At 38.4% G+C, this 20,065-nt stretch overlaps 1 protein-coding gene across 3 annotated transcripts in view; it reads left to right on the forward strand.

The window, feature by feature from the left end:
- The window catches only part of Slc5a8 (solute carrier family 5 member 8), a 47,548-nt gene that overhangs the window by 22,695 nt on the left and 4,788 nt on the right, over positions 1-20,065 (forward strand). For 2 of the 3 annotated variants that reach the window (XM_005322367.4, XM_078052933.1), the window contains exons 8-14: positions 1,484-1,572; positions 2,450-2,562; positions 4,046-4,113; positions 10,922-11,008; positions 13,875-14,080; positions 16,535-16,638; positions 19,842-19,921. In XM_005322367.4, coding sequence (XP_005322424.2) covers positions 1,484-1,572; positions 2,450-2,562; positions 4,046-4,113; positions 10,922-11,008; positions 13,875-14,080; positions 16,535-16,638; positions 19,842-19,921 — 747 coding nt within the window. The remainder of the gene's footprint in view (positions 1-1,483; positions 1,573-2,449; positions 2,563-4,045; positions 4,114-10,921; positions 11,009-13,874; positions 14,081-16,534; positions 16,639-19,841; positions 19,922-20,065) is intronic. The other variant, XM_078052934.1, reaches the window with a different exon arrangement.

The raw sequence follows: 20,065 nt of genomic DNA on the forward strand, positions 1-20,065 counted from the left end.
CTATATTCAAAGCATCTTGCTTGTTTCATCTAGAGAACTCTTGCTGAGACCACCTCTCCTACCACCAACACCACAATAGATGCTTCTAGTACTGTGTTGTTAGTTAAGAATGAATTCAACTAGGACATTCACTGAGGACACAATACTAATTAGACAGAGTCAGTAGATGATCAGATCAAATGTTATCCTCAGAAGTGCAAAGATATGTCTCCACTACGCTGATGGTCCACAGCCCGGGCGAGCACAGCTAGTGCCTAGATTTAATTTTACTATTTTCTTGCCTAGCAACCTTATCTCATCCATTCTACCTATACCTGAGGGAGTCATTCAGAGTATGAAGGGATCATACTGATAATTTTTTGGGGAAAATTGATCATAAGGTAAAAAATTTTGGACCTCATTATGATACTAATGATAGATATTTTGCTTTTGCTAATGAGTAAAACTCATTAAACTTTTAAAAGTATCTTGGGAAAATTGGGTGTTGATTTCATTTGGGAAGTTCTTTCTTTCTTTTTTTTTTTTTGAGAATAAAGAATTTCTTCACCTTTGGAGAAGGTGAAGAAAGTATTCCTAAAATAACAGAGATCTTTTCAATAGTGGAGAAAGGTCTTCCATATCCCATCCATACACTGTTGCTAAAAGAAACCATAGAGGCTGTAAAAGCTAAGATAGAGCATGATTTCTCTTCTGCACTGTGGGACAAGTAATCAATAAAGGCTCAATGCAAATGAAGGATACTTTGTATCAAATTGTCCACTTAGGACTCTTTTGATTAAAAAAGTAATTTTTCAGAAAGATGACCAAGTAATAAATATAGTCCTAAAGTCACAGACCTGTTCATTCTTATTTAATATTTATTTTAAACACTTACATTATCAGAAAGCACTTGGTATCAAGAACTTTCTGTAAAGAACACATTTCAGGGATTTTCGAGATCACACTCTACCCATCACTATGTGCAAATCAAATTTGGTCTTTAGTCTTGAGCAGTGACTGAAGTTCATTAAATAGCCTTGAGGTATCAAACAAAGAGGATGCTACTTTCTTAAACACAGATATGTGTAAAATGTTTCCTTAAGAATGTCTCTTACTATTTCATAAACTAAGAGCTGCTTTTATTGAGCATTTATTATATTCCATGTTCTATTCTAAAAGATCTACCTAGATTATGTAACTTACCTTTTACAGTATCTCTATGCGTTATTATTATATTACCCTTTTTAGAAATGGCGGAACCTAGGTTCGGAGAAATTAAGTAACCCAAACCATATCTATCTGACTCCATAGCTTGTGTACTTAACTATCGTCATTTGTTTCTTTAAGTGTTAGCAATTAAAGCTATTAAAGTTTTATGTGTTTGAAAATTTTTGTTATGTGAAGTAGCTCCTTCTATTTATGAAAAAACCACAGATACATTAGATATTCATTGATTTTATTCAATAACAAATAATTTTTAGGCGTAAATTTTGGAATTTTTCAGCTCATGCCATATCTGGTACTGGATATTCTGCAAGATTATCCGGGAGTTCCTGGACTTTTTGTGGCCTGTGCTTACAGTGGAACACTGAGGTATGAACTGTGACCCCGTGAGCATGTTATTTCCTATAGGCATCTTTCTTTTCTTATTGGTTACTTTGGGTGAAAAAGCTTCATTCTAGACATGACACAGATGACCCCAAACAGGCAAACTTATCCATGTATCCTCTCTTGTTGGTCTGACTCTCTTATCTCTGTGGAGTAGCACCCTTTGTCATCAGACCCCACTTCCAACCTGGCTTCTGATCTCTAATATACCATAGCATGTCCTATAGGGTCACAGAAATGATCACTTGAAGGTTCCTTTCACCGATCATCAAATATGGGTGCCTAGAGTCATGTTTAAAACTTGCATGTGGCTGAAGCATAGTCAACTGACAAATTAGAATTAGATTTCTTACTCACATGTTGAATAATATTCACTGTATATATACTCTTATGTTTTGTTATTGAACTTACTAATTGCACTTTCTTCTTATGTGTGCTCCAGGGGATTGTTATCATCAACATGTACAGTATATGTTAATAAAATAATAAGATTGATATTTAGGGCATATATTACTGAGGATTGAGGACAGTCTTTTCTATGTACAAAAATATATTTTAATATTGTTATAAGATAAAACTGAGTAATATATGTCGATTCTTTTTATAGACAGAGGGTTAACAGGGAAGTAGAGGAAACATTAACTTATCCTTTCTCTTTTACTCTTTAGTCTGTGGTTGTTGTTTGAATCATTCTTGGATGATAACAGCTTCCAGAAAGAGGATGCTGTGATCACTGAAGATAAACTTGGCAATCTGGTTACATTTTAGAAGTGTCAATTTGCTTCCTTCTTTTGTATTCCCACCAAAAGTATTTTTTAAAATTAAAATATTATGATTTAAAAGGTTTTTTTTCCCCTTTCAGCACAGTGTCTTCCAGTATTAATGCCTTAGCAGCTGTAACTGTGGAAGATCTGATCAAGCCTCGCTTCCGGTCACTCTCAGAAAGGTCTCTGTCTTGGATTTCCCAAGGAATGAGTAAGTTTTTATACTCACAATTCCATTGTAGCTCACAGATTACTTTTTTGAGGTATTAGAAATTCTTTTGCTCTGAAGAAATATAGTATCTCTGAGTGTGTGTGTGTGTGTGTGTGTGTGTGTGTGTGTGTGTTTCCTATGGCTTAATGCAGACATGACCATATTTGTAACCAAGATTTGGGAGATACTTCAAAGGTTTAATTGTTGGTAGATCATCCAGAACAATTCCCAGGGATCTATTTGGCTGTCCTTGATGATGATTAATAACAAATCAGCTTGCTAACATATGTCAGATTTTCAATCTTTTTTTCATTCATTTTTAATGGTTTTATGAACTCATTATGTTGGTAATAAGCTTTAAGGACATCATAAACAAGAACAGGACAGATAATTTGAATGTTTTTTCAATAATTTTGACCATAATGGTGACTGTTCATAGCCTATCAAATGGAGAAGAATCAAGCTAAACATATTGGAAATACTATTTATATCAGGACTGAGAGGCACTGAAAAATCATTGCAATAGAAACTCTTTTCAGATAATTAATGTACTTAGCAAAGGAGTGGGTACTAGTATAAATAAGATAGGATAACGAAACATAAGGAATGTATTCATTTTACATGATAAGAAATTTCCCATTCATTTTTTTTCTATATTTTGGAGTTGAGCATGGGAAATTATATGGTAATTTCAGGTAATTTTTGCTGGATGGATTTTTCAAAATAAGAAATTTGAGGGAATAATAGTTTCCTAGTTCTCAAAGCAACAGATGTACCTGGAAAAAATATGGAAAATACCAAAAATCAAAATAAGAAAAAAAAAATCCCATGGTCTGCACAGCCTGACACAACTGGTGGTGGCTGGAGAATTTCCATAAAGAAGTTTAGATAAAAATAAGTTGGTAGAAGAGGAAATATATTTTTCTTGAAGTGACCTTGCTTTGCAAGTTTAACAAGAAAATCTTGGGGATGCTAATGGAGATTATGAGGGCCTAAGATTTCAATTCCCTGGTGTGGATTGCCCCTTCCCAGGAGAAATGAATGCCGAAGGTCAGCAGAGTCCAATTTCTGATGTTTTATGAGTCTCCTCTCCTGCCTTATTGTCTGGATCAGAGATCTGGCAGGCTGAACACAGAAACCTGAGCCTTTCTTTATAGACAAATGTTTATGGAGGATTAAATTAATAACACAATAGTTCTTAGTTTTAAAATCCCTGTAGTTAATTCTAGGGATTCTTTTCTTATGTAATCTACTGATATAACTAATCCTGAGACACAATAGAAGGGCTTTATTTGTCCTATTTGTACCCTGCTGATCTTGTAGGAAAATACCTCTTTCCTTGTTTTGCTGGATCCAAGGCGTGTGGCCCATCTTTCCTTAGTCATATTGTTCACTTTGATTCAGAAATGCAGTAGCCTATTTTATTGACAATTCAAGTTATCTGAGTCGAAATTTTACCCTGCCTCTTAAATCATGCATCTAGGTGTGCTGTATGGAGCTCTGTGTATTGGAATGGCTGCTCTGGCTTCACTCATGGGAACTTTGTTACAGGTAAGAGCTGACCCCAAAGGTTAAAGTCTTAATCACTAAATTATTTTTTTTAATGTTCATGTGATCATCCTTCCAGACTTTTCTCCAAATATATATCTACACATGGATGTATCCAGGGATAGAGATGACTAAATTATTTAATAAAAAATTTGAAATTGAACTTTTTATTTTGAGATACCTGCAGATCCACATATAACTGTAATAAATAATTCAGAGAAATTGCGTGTATCTTTCACTGGGTTTCCCTCAATGGTCACATCTTGCACAAACATCTTGCAATGGGAACTTCTTGATTGGACCACATCACAGCCAGGATGGTGACATTGGTACAGTGAAGATACAGAACAATTCCATCACCACAAGGACCCCTCCAACAGGGGTCACCTTCACAGCCACACCTATTTCTCTCCTGTCTCACTTCCTCCGTGACCTTTAGTAATCGCCATTCTGTTCTCCAGTGCTATCATTTTGTTAGGTTGAGAATGTTGTATAAATTAAATGGTATTGTCTGTAATCCTCTGAGATCTTCCTGGTTCTTGGTCTTAAAAGTGAATGTTGATAGAAACCTGGAAATTTTCGTACTATGTGATGAGACTTTGGATCTTACAACGTCTATCTCAGCTGTCTTTCCCTGATACCACTTCAGTAGCATGAGGGAGAGTACTGCATTATTGCCACTTGGAGGTAGAAGTCCAGGTTCCCCACTTGGCCCAGTTAGCTCTTCAGGAAGGAGCTCGTTGATATGCTGGTGTGTATGCTCCATAAAGAATACGCATATAGTGGCATTAAGATTAAAGATAGGCCATAGGTATTTAAGTGTCTTGCAGGGTGGATACTATGTGTCACTTAACAGTGTAATACAACCTGTCCCTGGGAGTTTCCAGTCCTGGCTCAGGGACTTCCAGCAGACAAGGCAACCTCAGCACAGATGCAACTCTCCTAAACCTTAGGAAAAAACTTACCCTTGCAAGAATAGCTTAAACTCCCTTTGTGAAAGAAACATCCAGTAAATGATCCGGACTGAATACAGATATAAGAAGGGGGAGAGGATCTCCCAGACTCTGAGAATGGTCTCTGGATGGACACTCTCCCAATTGGTCTGATCCCTGAGTGTATCTGGCCCATGCCACTGGCTGGCTTTTGCTTTTTTTTTTTCCCCCTGCTATCTTGTAAGAGCACTGTAAAACCCTTCATCACCTATGTCTTGTCTTTTCACTATTTAAGTCACAAACAAAAGAGATCATGGGGATCAAGTTGTGCATTCTTAACATTCTTATTCAATAGAATCCCAATTGAAAAATAGTGTAAGTGACATATTTCATTTTATCTACCTAACAAGGTTAAAAAAAGGCCCAAACTTCAAATTTAGTATTTATACATGAAAAAGAATTAGACTGTGTAAACAGGAAATGTGTATTATGGTGAATTTACTACTAGTAAAAAAGTCCTCAAAAGAAAAAAAAATAACACTGTAAGAGAGTACCCAAGACCCATCTTTAAGGCAAATTGAATAGGAGGGGAGAACTCACCCTTGAAGAAGTGGGTTAACTAGGACTACCCACTGGCAATTAGGATGGAATAACTAAGTGAGCAGGTGAGTACTAACACTCATTTCTATGGGAGAATCAAGAAAGAGTAGCTAGGTACTGTCTCTGATCAAGACATCTGTGAAACCCTGTGGAACGTTCACAGTGAGTGATTTTTATTCTGCTTTCTGGTCTATTGCTGCCTCCTGTGCATGCCTTTGCTGTGGAAAGTGCCACCAGGCAAAACCTGCCACTGTTGTTACTAAGACCACTCTAGCCCTAGTAAGGGCAGACAGTCTCCAAAGAGGAGGATGGTATTTATGCCAGGAGGATGTCTTGAAGCTGGAGTTATAACACCAGGGTCCACTCTCCAGGCCTCCCCAGGCCCATTGCCCATGGAAGGAGACCCATCCAGCCACGTGAAATAAGGACGGAGCAATGTCTTTTGGCAGTAAAATGTTGAAGAGTGCTCCCAGATTGGCTCATCTCCAACAGACCTCATGAATTCTTCCTGATTATACTTAAGCAGACAGGGCCCATCCACCCACCGACCTAGAGGGCTGAGCACCAATTTTCCCATCTACTAGAAGATGACTTCACTGATAACAATGCTGCCTTATACCTGGGAGGGTTGCACAGACCAACCCATCAACCCTGACTACATTACCACCTGGTAAGGCCTTTACTGGTGTATTTGCCCAGTAGTCTCTTGAGCCTCCTCCACCACTGTTTGCATAGCCTCCAACTCCTAAGTAAACAGCTGTTGAGACTGGCAGCCATTTGAGATGGACAAGGCTCAAACTTTGGCTTGGACCATACCCAAGATCAAGCATCTTTGATATCACCCCCTAGCACACACAGTATCTCCAGACCTTACTGCTTGGTTTCAAGTCCTCTTAATCCTCCTGACTCATTCCCACTTGCCATTGCTTTGTAATGAAGCAGTTCCAAGCCTGCTACTACTAGGTCTGTTGATCCTTCTACATCCTCATGTGACCATTTTTCCAAGCCCCAGTGTGCCCACTGCCTTTTCCAGTTTCAGGCAGTCTGATGTTTCACATCTAATTGTGCCTTCCCAGACTATTCATTGATCACTTGGAATTGAAGTTATCATCATCCTCCGCCATGGGTCATTTTGGTCACCAACAGGGGCCAACCTTTCAGCTTGCTACATGTGACTTCACTGGCCTTCTGCCACTCATGCACACCCTGAAACTACTTTTGAACCATTGGCGATTCTGCCCTAGGTCTAAAGCTGAACTCCCCTATCCTTACCTTAATTGTTCAGCTGGACACTGGACCTACTCTATGCCCTCTGCTGATCATGCAGTTTGGTTCTTACCAGATTATTCTGAGGATGCCACTGATTCCTCCTCAGTGTGCTAACAGCAGATATGTTTGAGATTTGAATGGCCATGGAGTATACTTTCAAGTTCAGGTACTTTCTAAGTTATTGACCTCTTCAGGGTCAGGAGGTGGAATGTAGTACACTATGAGACTTATCGTGGCTTAATAACAACCCACTCAAGTGTCTTGCAGGATTAATACTATGTGTCACCTAGCACTATGATGCAACCTGGCCTGGGGATTTCCAAGAAACAAAATCCCCTCAGCAAATACAACTTTTATAAACCTTAGAACAAAGGTTACCTTTGCAAGAATGGCTTCAACTTCCTCTGTGAAAGAAATACCTAGTAACTATACTGAATGCATTTTGTATAAGAAAGAGAGAAGAATCCCCCAGATTCTGAAAATGGTCTCAGGATAGAGAACCTCTAGGTCAATTAACCATCTGACCCCTTAAATATTTCTGTCCCATAATACCAACCTGCTCCCATTACCTAACTTGTAAGAATGCAGCTGGAATGAACTGCTTGAGGTGGTTTCTAAGACTCATCTGTTTTTTTTTTTGGTGGGAGGAGGGGTACCAGGGATTGAGCTCAGGGGCACTTGACCACTGAACAATATCACCAGTCCTATTCTGTATTTTATTTAGAGACAGGGTCTCACTGAGTTGCTTAGCACCTCGCATTGCTGAGGCTGGCTTTGAACTTGCAATCCTCCTGTCTCAGCCTCCCGAACCTCATCTTTAATGTACAATGCAGTCAACCTCAGGGAAGCTGGTGAACTAGCACCATCCAATACCCCAGAACATGATAGGATAGGGTAGTGTCCACTGAAATCATGAGGGAGGTGGCTTTGTTCCTGCTGACACTGGTGAAAGTCCTGATTCTCCACTAGGCTTTCTGTGTCATTATTTAACATAGGAGCACCCTGTTATAGGCAACCTACTTGGATTTTACTGGTATGGTTGTGAGTGGGGTGACAGTTTATTCTGTGGTGTTTGGATGGAAAGCAGCTCTTGGTGTCTAAGTTTTCTCTTTCTAGGCTATTTATTCCTTTTCTTGTCTTGTGTTTACAGAGGGCAGGATTTTGTTGGAGTTTTTTTTTTCCCTGTACCTAGATTTCTTTCTGGGTTGGCTGATTTCCTCAGCTCTAAAACTGGGTATATAAAGCAAAAAGAAAACCCAGAGAATTCACCAGGTTGCTTGTCAGGCCCTGAGGTAGCCTGTCTGCCTTTCCTCACTTTTCAGATTCCTTTCATGTTCTTCTTCTTATGTTTAGTTTATGTATAATGTCCAGGATTTTTAGCTTTATTAGCAAGTGGAATAGAAAAGAATATGTCCACTCTATCTTCTTGGAAGTGAAAAAACCTATATTCCTTTTTGTTGTTGTTTTGTTGTAACCTAAGGGTCCCTCTCCTCCTGCAGCATTTGTTACCTTTATTTTTTTGCGGGGAGGGGGTACCAGGGATTGAACTCAGGGACACTCAACTACTGAGCCACATCCACAGCCCCATTTTGTATTTTATTTAGAGATAGAGCTCACTGAGTTGCTTAGCACCTCGCTTTTGATGAGGCTGGGTTTGAACTCAAAATCCTCCTGCCTCAGCTTCTGGAGCTACTGGGATTATAGGCATGTACCACTGTGTCCAACCTTGTTAGCTTTATTCTTATGGAGAATTATTTTGGGTTGGAAAGTTCCCTCCTGCTTCTGGGGAGTTGTTGGGATGGAGAAGATAGCTGATCTTTGGAATGTTTTTTTGTGAACTTGGTGTGTACTTTGCCATCTTTAGTACATGTGCCCCAGCACTGGCCCCCTGCTCTGCCTAGAACAACCTTCCTTTCTATCTCAACTGCTTAAGTCTTATTTATCCTTCAACTTAAACGTTGTTTATTCAAACAGACCTTTTCTCTTACCCAGCTAAGTTTGAGTTTGCTTATGCTAAATGTGACCAGAGTGCCAGCAATTCCTTCATCATCTCCATTATCATGCTTTATTGCAGGTATGTGTTTGACGTTTGTTTTACTAAGTGGTCTGTAATTTCATGAGAGGGAGGATTATGTCATTGTTATTCACCATTGTATGGGACATCTGGTGCCTACTGCAGTGCCCAGGAAAAAGTAGGCAGTTAGCAAATTCAGCTTGAATGTACCTATTTAGCTATTGGCACATAAAGACCCACTTCTCTGATCACTTTGGGTACTTTTTGATTCTATGAGCTCCTTCTCTGGGACTTTTGCACCTCTTTATGATCTAGAAACAAAGGTAAATGCTGAGCAAAGTTGGAGCCCTCCAGAATCTTGCTTCAATCCTCAGGGTCTCTTCTGATTGGTTGCTGCTTTGAGCATACAAGTTGTCAAAATAGTTTGATTTTGTCCCTTATTATATGAGAAAATGAATTGGTACAGAAGTTCCAGGCCTATCAGCACACCTAACCATAATGAAATAAACTGATTCTGAGTGTGCTTTTCTCCAGCATTACTGCTGTGAGCTCTTATTGCGTTGCCCATTTTTTCCAGTACTTTTGGCTCTGTCCTGATTGTATACAGTGAGATGATGTGGCAGAATCATTATAACTCCAAGCCAGTTCTTCCTGAATTCATTGCAAACCACCATCTTATTCCTCTATCAGATTCTTATTTAAATACCAGCCTTTATCCTGTCATAACTGGCTTCGTGGGTTGTGTGATTATCTTTTGCATCTTCAGTGGAGTCTGTCTCACAGCCTAATGGATTCTGCTGTGAACCCATTTCTGATTGCTTCCTTGAGTCCATATCCTCACAAACACCACTTCTCTCTCATCACTTCCCACCCTTCTTTCTCTATCTCATAAGACAGTCTTTAAAATTTGCTTTAATCAAAGACTACAGTCCATACCTTTTTAGCATTTCCTTGACTTGGTATTTTTCTCTCTTTGATTTAGTCTTTTTTTTTTTAATTCTCCTTTCCTATAAACAAACCAAAATTTACCCAGTTCTTCCTTTTATGGTCTTGTCTATTCTTTATTTCTAATTAATATGTAAAGTTGTACCTACTTATGGGGTTTCAATACATGCACACATTATGTAATGTTCAAAGGAGGGTAAATATATTTATCCTTTCAAGTATTTACCATTTCTTCTAAGCTTTTTGGAAATATACAGTCCATTGTCATATCATTATCGATAGTCATTCTTTTTATGTGCCACAGGATGCCAGAACTTATTTTTCCTATAAAACTCTAATTTGGTGCTTACTGACCAACCTTTCCTTATCCTTCCCTCCCCCCTACTCAGAAACACTATTGGGGACATGTATGTCTTGGAAGCTTCAGTTATTTGCATGTCGTCATGCTTCACATTGTCAATCTTTTTCACTCTCATGGTTTTAGCATCTCTACATCAAAGGAAATTAACGTTACAGTTATCCAACTAGATTTTAAATATATTTCTGCCTCATTTGGTTCATCTTTGTTTTAGTCATATTTTTCATTCTAGTCCCATCCCTAGGGAACCAGATGAAGCATGGCACATGAGTTTCCTCCCCATCACTGCTTAACAGCAGTGCTTATCCACAGTCTTGCTTTGAGGAGTATTTTGAGACTATCAGAGCAAAGCAAGCTCTGCCATTAGAACATCGTGTTCTGATGAAGTCAGTTACGACAGGATAATCTGTGACTTGGGCATCCATTTGCGGGCTCCCACTGTCTGGTGACTCTGTCTTCTTGCTTTTTGTTGCCTTTTTGGAGGATGCCTGAAGGAAGAGGTGGACAACTGAATTGAGAAGCAGAAGTTTCCAAGTCCCAGTGACCTTTTGCCAATGACAAGGCTGCCGTGAATCCGATTCTGATTTTCAGGAGGGGTTGAATACTTCAAATACTCATCGTGATAAAATTACTTTGAAATATTTTTGTTTGGATTTGAAGCTGCTAATTGCTAACTTTATATTATTTTTGTAGGCAGCGCTCAGCATATTTGGCATGGTTGGTGGACCACTGTTGGGCTTGTTTTCTTTGGGCATTTTGGTTCCCTTTGCCAACTCAATCGTAAGTATAAAAAATGAATATGTGAAAAGTTTATTTTTCCAACTAAAGAGGCAGTTTTACATCCCATTCTACCCGACCCCTGTTGTAACTATATGGTTGCTTTGAGATCTGTCATTTGTTACTTGTCTTGGTGACTGAAATTACTTACTTGACTTTGATGCTTTGATGGAGGGTAGTGAAGGGCTATGCATTGGGACCTTGTGTGTATAAAGCTGAATAGAAACTTCAAGAATCATACAGTGAAAATTTAAGTATCCATGATGTAGCTAAAGGAGAAACAGTTTTCATGCATTTATTTTCTTGCCCTTCTTAAGAATTAATGGCTAGAATTTAAGGAAGGAGATGAGTAGGCTTATACATGAGAGTTTTAAGGACAATAAAACTGAGGATACCTGTGAGTAGTTATAATACAGGAAAGAGAAGTAATAAGATTTTCACCATAAAGATTGTACATCTGATAATTATAACTATACCTTCAAAACATGGTGTCTAGCCCATAAGAGGTGATTATAATTAGGAATATTATCCAGAAAGAGGTAATATCTCTGTTTTCTTACATAGTCATGTCTGGGCTTAGAATCTAAATTTTATTTGGAATAAATGAAATATAAATTTATTCTCTTAAAGCTACTTCTCTGAAAGGAGAAAGTTCACTGGTTCGGTTCTGCTATATGATGAAGTTCAGGAAAAAATAAGAATGTACGTGTAGTTATTACAGATGTTTATAGAGTAACTATTGAACACTCAACATGCAGAATTATATTTTTCTTATAAGGCATTGGCAATTGGCAGATATTAATAAGGGCTGTTATCATTATCATTTTAATAAAATTATCAATGAAGTATCATGAAAAAGTTAGTTTGGTAGAAATTCACACAATTAAAGAGTACGGTGTGTCATGCTCAGGAAGTTTGAATCTTTGATAAGGTTCTTTGTATTATGAAATGCATAATGGTTTGTTGAGTATCTGAGAAGAAAGAAAGATCAGCTTTTGGTTCTTGACATTTTTTGCTACCACAAATGTCCTCCAAAGGAGCTGTAGATGTCTAAGTCCTACTTGCTTTTTTGAAGAGGAGGTGAGGAGAATAACATTTTATTTTTCTTCCCATAGAAGTATCTCTTCTTACCATAGATTATCCACCTTCCTTTTTTGGAGTGGCTCTCTCTCTTTCTCTCTCCCCCTCCCTTCCTCCCTCCCTCCCTCCCTCTCCCCATTCATTGAATATTTATGGGCTAAGCACTGTCTTGGGAGTAGAGCTCTGGATGTTTCTGCCCTCATGAGTTTTATAATTTTGTGGATCCTTGATCAAGGGTGTTAGCTATTCATTGCTGTGAACAAAGTGTCTGACAAAAATAACTTAGAGGAGAAAAAGTCTATTTTGGCTCATAGTTTCAGGGGTTCAGTATATTGATGGCTGATTCCGTTCCTTTGGGCCCAAGGTGAGGCAAAGCTCCATGGTGGAAGGGTGTGACAGATGAGCAGCTCTGTTCATGGCAGCCAGGAAGCAGAGAGAACAGGAAGGGACTATAGGGCATTTAAACTTTTCTGGAGCATGTCCCCAGTGACCTACTTCCTCCAGGCAAGGTCTACCTGCCCAACCACTCAATTTAATCCATTCAAACTGGGGTGGACTAATTAGGTTATATTTCTCATAATCTAATTATCTTACCTCTGAATATTCCTGCATTAGTACAGGTACTTTTGGGGAACACCTCATATCCAAAATATAACATCAAGCCATGTATCCCACTAAGAGTAAGCTAAGTCTGGCCTGTCTACAGATGGCCACCAACTATGCTAATCTCATCTTATTCAAAATTTATTGTGCTCCAACTATGTGTCCAGTAAGTGCAAAGGTACTAGAAGGAGAAAATAAAATCTGATTTCAGCTCTCAAAGAGTTCATAGTTTATGAAAGAGCTTACAAAAATCCTTGTCCGCAACATGAATCTCCTGATCTGATCAACAACCCTCCCACTCTCCTACCAACACACCGTTCAATCTCCTACACTGTGATTTCACTTTTGTTTTCCCCCTAACTTCAGGTGCTCCTTCCTTTCTTCTCCATGTAGTGCCTAATGCTCAGGCCACCCTTACTGACCATGATTCCTAAATTTCACTACAGAGGGAAGGTCTTTCCAGCTCAGGGTTTACTTCTTCCCTGTCATTTGTAACGGGAGCGTAAATCATTCAAGAGCTAACAGAACCACTGGATTTCTGGTGAAAAAGGGGTACCTGAATCTTATAACTTCACAGGGCACAGCTGACCAAATTCTCCCCTCTCTGTCTCCATTTACCTTTATAAAGTCTTGGTTTTGTTGAGGGTACTATCACAGTCATTTGTAAAAACTGTTTGCTAGTTTCTCTCTAGTTGTCCTATAGCTCAGTTACAATCATGCATGTTGTTAAATGTAAGGATAAACCTGATATGCTTTTTTGTACGTGTGGAGTGCTATTTGCTCAGATTAAATGAAATGTAGGTGACAGTTATCTTGTAGCCAATTATGTGACTGACTTCATTTTTTGGATATGAGAAAAAGAGAAGGCCAGAGAAAAAGTATTGGCCGTGGGAATAGTGGAAAAAATGAAAGTATGTGACATTTGAAAAGAAAAATGGGTAGGAATTCATGATTGGTTAAAAGTGATATGGAAAAGGGAATGGGGTTACAGAGTCTACAAGGGTCTTGACTGAGGGACCAGGGCCAATGGTACCCATGACAAAAGGCAGCAATCCTGCGAGGAAGTCGAGTTTTAGAAAGGGAGCTGGTGAATTGGGCTTGGATCGTGTTGAACTTAACTTCTTAATGTTAATTCCCATTTCAAAGCACTCTGTATTTTTCTTTCAAAAGCATTGTCTTTCTCTAGGGAGCACTTTTGGGCCTCTTGGCTGGATTTGCCATTTCCTTATGGGTTGGAATTGGAGCTCAACTTTATCCTCCACTTCCTGAGAGAACTCTGCCATTACCTCTGGAAACCTATGGCTGCAACAGCACGTACAATAGGACAGATTTGATGACAGCCACTGCAATGCCATTTTCTACAAGTGCTTTTCAAGTACACAACACTGAAAGGTACTAAGTTTTAAAATCTGTCTTTAAAATTTAAATGACAAATAGAGAACTCCAGTTGCTTTTTGTCTAGCCTGTAACACTGTGTTTTTTTCTGATTCTGAAATGGCTATAGCCCATGTCACTTTCTGGCTGTAACATCTTATTCAGCAATCGCAAAAGAAAAATCGGTATTTTCTTTATTTGTACAACAATTTCTGTCTTATCGAAAGATCTAAAGGAGACTTGAATATTTTTTAAATAACTTTATTTTGTTTATTTTTTTAATTTGGTGCTGAGGGTCAAACCCAGTGCCTCATACGTATGACACAAGCACTCTACCACTGAGCTACCACCTCAGCCCCAGCCTTGAATATTAATTTAAAAATTCTATTATGGATAAACTCTACCAAACATCAGCTCTAGCTGCTTAAAGAATTATCTCTCTTTGAAAAACTTTACAATGAAAAACTCAATTATAAAGAAATATTGTTTATACATCTTTGAAATAGATTCTCTACTGTTGTGGTTTAGATAGTTGCCCCCAAAAGCTCATGTGCAATAAAGTTTAGAGGTGAAATGATTGGGTTATGAGAGTTTTAACCAATCAGTACATTAATCCTCTGATAGGGATTTAACTGGGTGGTAACTGTAGGCAGATAGGATGTTGCTGGAGAAGGTGGGTCATTGGAGTGTGCCTTTGGAGTATATATTTTGTCTCTGGTGAAGGCAGAAGTCTTTCTCTGCTTCCTTATAAGATGTTCTGAGCCGCTTTCCTCTGCCACATCCTTCCACCAGGATGTCCTGCCTTATCTCAAACTCAGAGTAATGAAGTTGGCCATCTATAGACTGAGACCAGTGAAACCATGAAACCAAATAAACTTTTCCTCTTCTAATTGTTTTCATCAGGTCTTTTGGTCATAGTGGCAAAAAAAAGCTGCCTAAAATATCTACTTACTAAAGAAAGATTGTGAATCTTTAAAACACTACCAATGAGTTACAGCTGTGACATTCTTGCTGGAGTTTTTAGTTGTGTGTATGTGTGGGTGTGTTTGTGTGTGTGTATTTTTTTTTTTTTTTTTTGGTACGGGGAATTAAACTAGGAGGCACTCCACTAGTGAGCCTCATCCCCAGCCCTATTTTGTATTTTATTTGGATACAAGGTCTCATTGAGTTGCTTAGCACCTTGCAGGTGCTGAGGCTGGCTTTGAACTCCCAATCCTCCTGCCTCAGCCTCCTAAGCCGCTGAGTATGTAGTATATTTTTGAGCCTATGAACACTTAATGAAATAATACACACTGTGTCTTATTTGAATAGTCAACAATGTAAGGGCAAGAATTTGTAAAAGTACAGGCTTAAAGTGCACAAATCTTGTGGATAATTTTGAGGAATGCAAAAATAAGGCCACTGTCCCCAAAGTGTTGCCACAGTGCCAGCTTGCATAAAATAACAATATTAGAGAATCATTGCTTAAGTGTCTAGATGAAGTGTCTCCTTCTTAAAATGGACCCACTCCTGGAAGAAAGAACGTTGCCACATAGCCATTATTAGCAAAGCCGTTCTTGTCATGGAGGGAATTCAGCTATGAGAATGCTTGCTAATGGGACTACCAGGGGAGTTCAAGGCAGGGAAGCTCTTCAAGTGTAGAGAGAAAAGGTATTTCCAGAGTCTGGGGCACATCTAGCTGTCAAAATGAGGTGCTATGTGGACAGAGGCAAAAAAATTGGGAGGCAGTCTGGACAAGGATGAAAGCACTAATGGGAGAAGCTGGGAATGTCACTAGAGTCAGAAAGAGAGTGAGACTGCAGGAAGCTAAAGAAGAGGACATCCTGAATATCTCTTAGCATTTCCCCCAATTCTGTAAGTATCTCCTTTAATTTAAAAGCCTAAGGCAGAATGGTTATTTGGATTACTGAAACCAATAAACCAGCCAAGGCTTAATATGTGACTGGTACCATAATGATCACTTTTATATAGAGGAGGAAAAGTTTATTGGGGGCTCATGGTTTCAAAGGTCTCAGTCCACAGATGGTCGACTCTACTGCCCTGGGTCAGAGATGAGGCAGAACATCAGGGGGTAAGGTCCCAGTGAAAGAAAACAACTCAGCTCATGGTGAGGGAAGGAATCAGAGAAAAAGAGGAGAAAAGGGGCTACAGGGAAGATTGCCCTTCTAGGGCACGCCCCCAGCAACCTGCCTCCTCCAGCCATGCCTACCTGCTTACGGTTACCACCCAGTCAGTCCATTCAAATAGAATGGACTGATTAGGTTACAGCTCTCATAACTGAATCATTTCACCTCTGAACATTCCTTCATTAGCACAGTTCGGGGGGGGGCACCTCATATCCAACCATAACCCTACTAGGTTTTACTACTAGTATTACATAAAATCATTGTGCATGCTAGGCAAGTGCTCTGCAACTGAGCTGCATCCCCAGCCCTACATGAAATCCTCAGACATGCTTTTGCTATCTTTTAGGACTCCACTAATGGATAATTGGTATTCTTTATCATATCTGTACTTCAGCACTCTTGGAACTTTGATAACGATAATTGTGGGGATGCTTATCAGTTTATCAACAGGTAATTATCTTAACATTAGTATTCGTGTATTTGCCTGTGTATCAGTTTTTCCTGTATCTGTGTTATAACTGTTAATGTTATCTTATTGTGATCTTGCTAACAACTAGTTTAATTATTTCTTCCGTTTTACTCATGGGAAATTTGAGAGCCCAGACTTGAAATCGAAAGACTATTTCTGTTTGAATTTTGAATCTTTCACTTAGTAGCTGCATGAACCTAGGCAAGTCACATAACTACCTTGAAACTTAGCTTTCTTATGTACAAAATGAGGATAATAGTTAACCAGGCTACTTCACAGATTGCTATGAGAGAAAACTAAAGTGTTTGAAGAAAACTATATAGTAGCTACTACAAAGATAAGGATTCTGTATTTTTAAAGCAACCCTATGCCAGAATTTTTTCATTGTCCCATACCAGTTCTTTGTAAGCTGTAAAAAGGTATAAACATGAAGGAATAATAATTATAATCTTTATGCCTCAGCATAGTATAAAAGCTTCCAAAAAATGTTCATAGACTTTAAAAACTACATATGTTTTTTTTTTTAAAAATCCAACTGATAATACACAGAGTATAAATTGCTATGGAGCTTTTATCCTGGAAATTTATTTTGTCTTCATTGTGTGAATTCTCTTGGCTTCCCTCCTATGTTGGGTTCACTGGTGCTTATATCCCACTAGTTCTAATTCTTATTTACTTCCTTAATTGAATAAGCACAATAGAAGAGGTTTTGGAAACTTTGAATGTCTGAAAAAAAAAATACTAAATTGAAAATAACTCACCTGTGTTCTGAAAGGAAGTCTTAATTTTCTTATAGGTGACTGCTCTTCTGTGGCTTGCCATTGCCTCACTACTTCTGACCCTTTGCCTGTGACCCATTTTCCTAATTATTGACTTGCCCTCAGCCCTCAGCAGGACCCTTTTAATCTGAAGACCCATGTCCTTCAATTTGGGGTATTTTCTTGTCTTATTTCTTTTGTAATTTCTTGCCATTTTCTGTTTTCTCTTTCTGGAAACTCCTGTTAGTCAAATGTTTGAGATGGACAGTTCCTCTTCTTTTCTTGTCTTTTCTCTCCAATTTTCTATCTCTGTGTCTTTTAGGTCTACTGTGTGGAATTTTTTCAATTAATTTTCCAGTAATTCTCAAAGGTACACTTGTTCCAGTTTTGAGAATAGTCTGTGGGGAATGAGGCAGGCAGGAGGCTATTGCAGTAATCCAGGTGAGACAACACAGTGACTCTGGCTGGGGTGGTAGTTGGAAAGGGATGGGCTCCTTAATTCCCCGCATCCCCTTCCACATATACATCCTGAGCACCCAAATTAGGGGAAGCCTGCACTGCCTTATTTATCAAGGTGTTATAAATACTCTGAAATATTATACCCTGTCCAGATCTGTCTGATGTCTTGCTTTATGCTACAAAGCTGCCAATGCTGTGCCACTTTTGAAAACATACTATCAACTGTTATTTTTTGACACCTGGATAGCACTGTCTTTCAAACTTCTGTGACATTGTATTAATTATAAAGTTTGTTACTTCTTGTTACTCCTTGATTATTTTAAAGTATTCTCTTTCTTTTCCCAAAGTATTGTGCTTTTTCTAAGTAAAAACCACTAGCACAGTAGGTTTATTCCTTACCTCTTTTGATATTTATTAAGACATATTTTAAACTTTTCTTACTAATTACCGTTATTCACACCTGGAATAAACATATCTCTCTTCTTATACTACTTGACCTTGAACTTTAGTCTACCCTCACTTTTAAAAAAGGAAATGGAATATCAGAGTACTCCCTTTGAATATTCCCTCCCCACCTTAAATACATTGATTCTGTACACAGAATCTCTCCTCACCTTAAACACATTGATAACTGTACACAGGTATGTATTTTATTTTAAAAACTAATACTTTATCCAGGTGAGCAGACATCCAATAATAAAAAAATACCTTCATTAATTTCATAAATGACTTATTCCTACTCAACACCAGCAGAGAGCACCTTGGAAAAACCTGGGAACATATAATTCTAAAGTTCCTTAGGAAATATATTTTAAAACATACTGTTCATCAGTTAAATGTGGACAAATATTTTTGTAAATAGCCCACGAACCCTGAAGGCAGTGATTGTCTTACTCATCTCTGTCTCTGCAGCAGCTAGTAGAGTCTTATCACGTAGTAGGTACTCAGTAATGTTGAATGGGTGAATTTAAAGCTCATCTTATCTCCAAAAATACAGATTCTCATAATTAAAAGTCTAGTACTTATACCAAAGTGGTGATACGTACACTTTAAAGGGCATAAAAATTATCTTGGAAACTTGGCAGAAATCAGGATTCAGTGGCCCTGGCAACAGGGGGTTCTAATTTGGTCAGTCCAGACTGGAATCTGGAAATCTGCATACTAAGCAGATCTACTAGATGATTTGGATAGAGATTATTTGAGAACCATAGACAGTTTTTAAATGCATCCTCTTGAGCCATAAATAAAGTGCCAAATAAAGAATTATTTTTCATGAAGCAAAACCTTAGGGAAGAGGATTTAAATCAAACATCAGTAATTATATCAATTTTCAGTTAATTATTCAGCAGTTCATAATTTCCTGATTTCTTTTTTTTAAAAAAAATATTTTTGTAGTTGTCAGTGGACTTTTATTTATTGATACTTGGTGCTGAGAATCGAATGCAGTGCCTCACACATGCTAGGCAAGCGCTCTGCCACTGAGCCACAACCCCAGTCTGTTCCTGCATTTCTTCTCACACGTCAGTATTTGCAGCCATAAAATTGGGGAAAGGCAGCTCTGCTAGCTCAAGCAGAGTCAGATGGTTTGATATTTTATTGGTGGATCAGGAAGGATACTTTTAAGCCAGTTTTTCTGTCAGAATAGGAGCAGATGACTCTCTTGTTGAGCACTAGCCGAAGCAGTTGCCTTGATTTTAAGAGCTAGTTATAATTTTTTTTTCTCCCTCTTTTCCTCCCTCTCTCTTACCCTCTCACCTTACAAGGCTCATATTTATCACAGTGAGACACTGAAGGGGAACGGTGGGCTGAATCTTCAGCATGGTTTGAAAGTTTCTTTTTCTCTTCATGTTTTTTATGAGTTCACAGAGTTGAATGTATATAAATTAAATGCCTGTATGATGGTATGTCAACGTGTAGTTAAAGGAATCATTTTAGCAATGTAATCATGTTTTTTGTTTTCCTTCCAGGGGGAAGAAAACAGAACTTAGACCCCAGATTCTTACTAACCAAACAGGACTTTTTATCCAATTTTGATATTTTTAAAAAAGTAAGTTGACTTTCATTTACCTTAAATTAGAAAACTGGGCTTTATCCCCTGAATAGAACACTAGTCCTCAGCCTCTTTTTTTTTTTTTTTTTTTTTAACAGAAATGGACAGGGAAGGTATTTATCTTATCCTCTGACAATGATC

The sequence above is a fragment of the Ictidomys tridecemlineatus genome, chromosome 6, assembly GCF_052094955.1.
Source record: "Ictidomys tridecemlineatus isolate mIctTri1 chromosome 6, mIctTri1.hap1, whole genome shotgun sequence".
In the NCBI taxonomy this organism is placed as follows: Eukaryota; Metazoa; Chordata; class Mammalia; order Rodentia; family Sciuridae; genus Ictidomys; species Ictidomys tridecemlineatus.